The sequence below is a fragment of the Bos mutus genome, chromosome X (genome assembly GCF_027580195.1).
Source record: "Bos mutus isolate GX-2022 chromosome X, NWIPB_WYAK_1.1, whole genome shotgun sequence".
Taxonomy (NCBI): Eukaryota; Metazoa; Chordata; class Mammalia; order Artiodactyla; family Bovidae; genus Bos; species Bos mutus.
The window spans coordinates 126,047,985-126,055,651 of NC_091646.1; the positions used below are offsets into that span (position 1 = coordinate 126,047,985).

At 37.5% G+C, this 7,667-nt stretch overlaps 1 protein-coding gene across 1 annotated transcript in view; it reads left to right on the forward strand.

The window, feature by feature from the left end:
- LOC138986360 (U2 small nuclear ribonucleoprotein auxiliary factor 35 kDa subunit-related protein 2-like) overlaps positions 1 to 7,251 on the forward strand; it is a 46,855-nt gene extending 39,604 nt beyond the window's left edge. Inside the window, exons 9-11 of the mRNA XM_070365724.1 lie at positions 2,366 to 2,421; positions 3,109 to 3,218; positions 6,376 to 7,251. Of these exons, the coding sequence (XP_070221825.1) occupies positions 2,366 to 2,421; positions 3,109 to 3,218; positions 6,376 to 6,797 (588 nt within the window). The 3' untranslated portion in view covers positions 6,798 to 7,251. The remainder of the gene's footprint in view (positions 1 to 2,365; positions 2,422 to 3,108; positions 3,219 to 6,375) is intronic.
- The last annotated feature ends 416 nt before the right edge of the window (positions 7,252 to 7,667 follow it).

Here is a 7,667-nt window from a genome sequence, read left to right on the forward strand (position 1 = left end):
TCTATAGATGGCTGTCTTAAGAGTTTGCTTATGGACTACATATAGTAGGGAATTCACCTCCATACTTGTAACACAGCTTTCTGGTTGTTGTATTATAGTGATGGTTCCAGCTTGCAATTTCTGCCCAAAGTATACATTATAGTATTTTTTTTTGGAACTACCAAAGACCATAAGATGACTTTTTCAGGGACAGGAAAAGGTGTGCTTGTCTTCATTACTGTGTCCAGGCAGGCTTTTCTTTAATTGTGGTGAGCAGGGACTACTCTTCCAGTTGCAGAGTGTGGGCTTCTCATTGCAGTGGCTTCTCTTTTTGAGCATGGGCCCCATAGTTGCAGCTTGTGCCCCAAGGTATGTGGGATCTTCCTGGATTAGGGATCAGGAGCTTCCTGGATCAGTGCCGTACACTGGCAAGTAGATGCTTATCCACCGAGCCACCAGGGAGGTCCAGCCCTTCACTTTTCTTTTGTTGTTGAGTTACTCAGTCGTATCCGACTCCTTGCCACCACGTGGACTACAGCTTTCCAGGCTTCCCTGTCCATCACCATCTCCTGAAGCTTGCTCATACTGATGTCCATTAAGTCAGTGATGCCATCCTCTGTCATCCCCTTTTCCTGCCTTCAGTCTTTCTCAGCACCACAGTCTTTTCAAATGAGTCAGCTCTTCTCATCAGGTGGCTGAAGTAGTAGAGCTTCAGCTTCAGTATCAGTCCTTCCAATGATCATTCAGAGTTATTTCCTTTCGGGTGGACTGGTTGGATCTCCTTGCACTCCAAGTGACTCTCAAGAGTCTTCTCCAACACCACAGTTTAAAAGCATCAATTTTTTAGTGTTCAGCCTTCTTTATGGTCCAACTCTTACCTCCATACATGAATACTGGAAAAACCTAGCTTTCCAAAGAACTACACAGACCTTTGGAACCCACATCTGCATTACAGGCAGGTTCTTTACCACTGAGTCACCACAGAAGCCCTGACTACGCACATACTTCTTTTGCAATTAATAGATAAAACAGGTTTTTGTAGAAATTGAAGGTAAGTAGAAGTTCTGTATTGAGCAGATCTGCTGGCATTTTTTTGCAGCTGCATTTTTGTAATTCTTGCAGAATTTCAAACTTTTTCATTCATTGTATTTCTTATGATTTCCTTGATCAATGACCTTTGATGTTACTAATCCAAAAAGATTTTGACTTGCTGAAGGTGCAGATGATAGCATTTTTTTTAGCAATGAAGTATTTTAAGGTATGTGCATTTGTTTTTTGTTTTTTTTAGATATAATGCTTTGCAGTCACTCTTAATAAACTTCAGTATAGTGTAAACATTATTACATGCTTTGAGAAACGAAAAAATTTGGGTAACACATTTTATTGTGGTATTTTACTGCAGTTGTCTAGAAGCAAACCAAAATAGCTCTTGAGATAGGTGTATATTATTTGCCAAGCTTATACTCATCAGGCTAGTAATTCATAAATGGAAAGCAATTAGTTTAGTTTGAAAGATTTTTAAACATTTGTTATGGAAATTTAAAAAATATTTTTGGTATAACTGGTTTAATTATCTTTATGTTTTCTTGATCAGTGTTTTAAGGCCTTTCACTCTTCCTGTAGGAGTACTAGTATATACAGGGTAGTTCATTACTGATGTTGATCCCCCCCCCACCCCCCGCCCCCCAGCTCTTTTGGGGAGGGGTGTGCTCTAATAAACTCTAACAGATTGGTTAAGTTTGAAAATTATTTTGGGGAAAAAATCTAAACTTTACTATGAATGTTTGAACATTTTTCTGCTGTTATGTAAATATATATGCATCTGTGTCTGGAATTCCAAGATGTGAGCAAGAGGGAAAAGAATAGAAATGGCTTCAACATTTCAACAAAGTAAAACTAACATTCTATGTAGTTCACAATGTTAGTCAAAATGAAAATTTGAATTTTATGGCTTATGTTATAACTGATTTACCTTTCCTATAGTCTCATGCATATGGAAACGTTTTATATTTATTCAATACTGAATCTGATCTACAGAGATGTAATAGTGGAGGCCTGCAGTGCTGCTGTATGATGGAGATGCCTTTGGGACATCCTGGTGGTTGGGTTGTTAAGACTTTGAGTTTCCACTGCAGGAGGCAGAAGTTTGATCCCTGTTTGGGGGACGTTTCACATGTTTGGATGGTGCAGCAAAAGAAAATATTAATTTTTAAGAAAGCTTTAATAAAACTGAGAGTATTATCTCAGTTTGGGAATCTTTTGTTGGTAAGCGCATTGCATAATACTAATGTATTTGTGTATTTGATAGCTGTTAGACAAAGTGTATTTGATAGCTGAATTTTTTTCCCCTGAGTTATTTTCTATAATAGACTTCATTGCTCCTTAGGTCAGTTGCAACCTGGAACCTCATCTGAGGGGCAATGTATATGTTCAGTATCAATCGTAAGTATTCTGAACATAAATATATACATATTTCCTGGTACATCTGTTTTGTTTATGTTGACTTCTGCGATTATCCCACTGACTGTATCTCTTTATATACATTTAAAATGTACATATCAATAGCTGATACAGGAAATGTATTACATTCTTTCTATATTTATATGGTTTTAAAAGATTTTCAGTAGCTATATTATTATTTATTAATTTAGTAATTAAAATACAAAACTTGGAAACAAAGATAATAGAATGGAGAATTTAGAGTATAAATTGAAATTAAAGCCAATACAGTTCTTATGTATATTTTACCAGCTAAGAAATAATTAATGTATCACTGTTTTGTCTTGATATTTGCTTCAGCCATTATGTATCTCACTGATTACATGAACCACTGTAGAGCAATAGAAATTCTAGCTGAAAAAGAACATTTTCTAACAATGAAAACACTTTGCATTTTTTATAATCAGCTCTATCGGATTAAGACCTGGTTTGCATCCTTCAGAACATTTTGGGGGGATAGTAAAAAGGATTCCTAGTAAATATTGAGTTTTAGAAGCTCTAATAAAGACTCTGTCAGTAGTAACTTTAGGCGGTCCTGTGGTAAATTGACAAAAGGGTTTTTTAATAGATGATGCAGTTATGTGTATATATTAGAACATTAAGGTTCATCTGTTAATTTGTGGTTTAAAGGGAAGAAGAATGCCAGGCAGCCCTTTCTCTGTTTAATGGACGATGGTATGCAGGACGACAGCTTCAGTGTGAATTCTGCCCAGTGACCCAATGGAATATGGCAATTTGTGGTAAAGTACAACATGATGATTTTTTTCCCCCTTGATTGTTCCAGTTACATAAAAGGAGATTCTTAGCAGGAAAAAAAGAACAAGCTTTAAAGAGAATTTTTTAAAAACTGAATCAGAGTTTCCACATTTTTTATCTTCCCACACATGAGAATTATATAAAGGACATAATATTTTAGATCTGTAATAGGCCATGTGGGTCATGTTACACCATGAAAAATTAGTTTACAGTGCATTGGTGGCAGAGTTAGGTTATCTAATCTTTGATTCTGCATTTTGTGTACAACGATAAGAATCTCATTTTACTTATTACAGTTGTAGAGGTGTTTTCTGTTCTTTGGCTCTTCTCACTTCAGTGGTTTTTTTCTCTCCATCTTTTATCCTTAATGAATCTTCTGTTGTTTTCTGTTACGTCATCCTGTCATATTTTCTGCCTTCCATGAAACACAGTTTTGTAAATTAGAGATTGGTAATAGCTGTGTGGAGTATGTTAAGGGCCCAGTCAGACTAATTTATGGATACTTGAGAATAATTCCTCGGATATGTGGACTTTGCTGAGACTATCTAGCAATTCTTTGGCCTTCTTATTGTTAAATTTCTTCCTGTCAGATGGGCTTAGCCCAAATGTAAGTACCTCAGGATGAAAAAAAATGCTATTAATGCCTTTGGGGAACACTTATCTTTCCCATTAATCTTCTTTGTTTGCTTTGTATTCACTCCTTAAAATCTCTTACTTAAAAAGTAACTTAAAAATTCTGAATCACAAAAGCGGTTTGTCAGCTTGCTCTTCATTGATGCTGCTAGTTTTAAAGCATATTAGAGTAGATAGAGTAGGAGTAGCTTTTAGAAGGAAAACTAAAAGACCAAATTCACCATAAGTTTTAAGACTTGTACCATGAAAGGGTAAAAATTATTTTCTCTCTAAAGTTCAGTTCAGTTCATAGATACCCTATTTGACTTCCCCTGAAACAAGAAGCTATTCTGCTTTTCTAAAAAATACAGCAGTGTAGAGGAAAACAAAAAACTTAACAAAATGTACCCTTTTAAAGTGCACAGTTCATAAATAAAGTGCACAGTTCAGTGTTTTTATCATGTTCACAACTTTGTGATGATCACCTCTAATTCTGGAACATTTTCTTCACTTTCAGAGAAATCTGACATCTGTTAACAGCCACTCGCCATTCTCTGCTTCCCCGTATCTTCTCTATAGATTTGCCTATTCTGGACATTTTACATGAATGGAATCATATGACATTGATCTTTTGTATCTTAACTTCTTTGGCTTAGCACATTTGCCAGATATATCCATATTGTATCAATAGAGTGTATGAGAACTCCATCCTTTTTGCATATGAATTATACTGCCTGCAATGGTTTATTGTTGATTTGTTGTTCTTGTTCAGTCACCAACTTGTGTCTTCACTCTTTACTACCCCATGGACTGCAGCATGCCAGGCTTCCATGTCCTTCACCACCTCCCACAGTTTGCTCAAACTCATGTCTGTTGAGTCAGTAATGGCAATCCCATCCAACCATCTCATCCTCTGTCGTCCCCTTCTCCTCCTTCCTTCAGTCTTTCCCAGCATCAGGTCTTTTCAGTGGGTTGGTTCTACACATCAGGTGGCCAGAGTCTTAGAGCTTCGACTTCAACATTAGTCCTTCTAGTGAATATTCAGGATTGATTTTCTTTAAAATGAACTGGTTTGATCTCTTCCTTTTCAAGGGACTGTCAAGAGTTTTCTCCATTACTGCAGTTCAGAAGTAATAATGTTGATAACATTTTATTTATTTGTTAGTTGATCGACTCTTAGGTTGTTTCCACCTTTTGGATATTATATATAATGCTACTGTGAAAGTTCACCCACAGATTTTTATGTATGTTTCTCTTGTGCATATGATTCATAGCATAATTGCAAGATCATATGGTAATTCTTATGTAGAAGGAAATGGCAACCCACTCCAATACTCTTGCCTGGAAAATCCCATGTATGGAGGAGCCTGGTAGGCTGCAGTCCATGAGGTCGCTGAGAGTTGGGCACAACTGAGCGACTTAACTTCCACTTTCATGGTAATTCTAGTTTTAACATTTTGAAAAACTGTTTAACAGTTTTCTAAAGCAGCTGAATTATTTTATTACACCAGCAGAATATGATTACTGATTTTCCATATACCCATAATACAGTTAATTTTCTTTATATTTTACCCATCCTGTCAAGTGTGAGATACTGTCTCATTGTAATGGCCAGTAATGTTGAACATCTTTTTATGAACTTGTCATATTTATAATCATCTGAAGGAATGAGAAGTCAGTTGTGTGTTTTTTACTGGGTTACTTGTTGTTTTCTTATTGAGTTGTAAGTGTTCTTTAGATAATGTAGATAGAGGCCCTATGTATGCTGTGGAAATAAATTTTATAGTAACTTTTTTGCTGGTGTACTTTGAGACACAGTTCTTAATTTTGATGAAATTTACTTTATCTATTTTAAAAGAATTTTATAGTTTAAGTCTAGGGTCTATCTTAAGTTAGCTTTTGTATATAGTGTCCAGGAGGATGGTATCTGTTTCACTTTTTACTGTTTTACGTATTTGAGGAATTTATTGCTATTTTACTAAGCCCCAGTGGGATTATTAAAATAGATTTAGTTTGACAAGAATGTTTTGTATTAAGAGGCCTTTGTAAATTTGAAACTAGTATGCTAATATTTATCATCTTATTTTAAAATAAAAGGAAAATATGTGTTCTTGTACCCACAGAGAGTGCTGCCATTTCACTAGTAATTTTCTTACTACTACCACTCTGCTCTCAAATCACACTGCCACCTAGACTCCAAGGCATGTGTTCTTTACCATTAACTTGGGATCTTCACTGTCACTATGTGGGATGGTGAAACCCTAGAAAAGTATGGGCACAATTTGTTTGGTTGTGTCATCCAGTGAGGAAATGGGATGTTCTTACTAAGTTGTGAACCTTTACCATTTGTAATGCTAGTTTGTTAGAACATTTGAATGTTTTTGAAATCTGTGAGTCTGAACTGTGAAATCAGTTTGGACAAGCTATTTTAAATACGTGGGAGAAAACAGGCTTATCACACTGGTACACACCTTGTGAAAAGGATGAAGTGCCAGCAGTAAATGCTGTTTCCTCACTGTGCCCTTGCAGGTTTATTTGAAATACAGCAGTGTCCCAGAGGGAAATACTGCAACTTTCTTCACGTGTTCAGAAATCCAAACAATGAATTTTGCGAAGGAAATGAAGACATCTACTTACCTCCAATTTGGACTGGCTCCACCTTTGGGAAGAGCTCAGTGAGGAGGGTGAGGCTGGACCACCATGACGACTACTATAACCTGCAAAGGAGGAGGAGGAGCCCTGTGTGGGCCCACTCCTACAAGAGGAAAGAGGAGGCTGACAGGAAGAGGAGGAGTAGTCATGAGGGCGAGAAATCTCAAAAACACGGGTCTAGAAGCCGGGGAAGGCACAGTTCTCAAAGCAGCGGAAGAAAAAGGGACCACAGCAGCAGGAACAGCAGCCAGAGCTCCTCCATGAGCCGTGGTGGGAGGAAGTTGGGGAGCAGAGACTGAACTTTTCAGAGCCGCAAATCCAAATAAACTTCCTTTATCACTTTAACTAACTTTGTCACTGTGTTCTTCAGTGATTGTATACCTTATTATGTTGTTCAGTTGCTCAGTCATGTCTGACTCTGTGACCCCCTGGATTGCAGCATGCCAGGCTTCCCTGTCTGTCCTTCACTGTCTCCCAGAGCTTACTCAAACTCATGTCCATTAAATCGGTGATGCCACCCATCCATCTCATAATCTGTCATCGCCTTTCCTCCTGCCTTCTATCTTTCCCAGGATCCAGGTCTTTTTCAGTGAGTCAGTTGTTCGCATCAGTTGGCCAAAGTATTGCAGTTTCAGCTTCAGTATCAGTCCTTCCAATGAATGTTCAGGACAGATTTCCTTTAATATTGACTGGTTTGATCTGTTTGCTGTCCAACGGACTCCCAAGAGTCTTCTCCAGCACTGCATTTTGAAAACATCAATTCTTTCGTGCTCAGCCTTCTGTTTTTAATTAAAAAATTTTTTTTGCTCAACCTTCTTAATGGCCCAGCTCTTTCATCCATACACGACTACTGGGAAAACCATAGCTTTGATTATACAGATCTTTGTTGGCAAAGTGATGTCTCCTTTTTAATACACTGTCTAGGTTTGTCCTAGCTTTCCTTCCTAGGAACAAATGCTTTAGTGCTTTAGTGAACTCTATTCTTCTTTCATTCTGCATCCTTTCCAGTGGAGATTTCTTTTCCAACCCATATACAGCCCACAACAGGGAGCCTGCAGGGGCTTATTCCCCTCCCCTCCACTGTCTTCTGTAATTTCTTTTTCGTTGATCTGTGGTGAACAAGTAAGTAGCTATGAAAGTGTTAGGGGAGGCACACTGACTGAAACTGC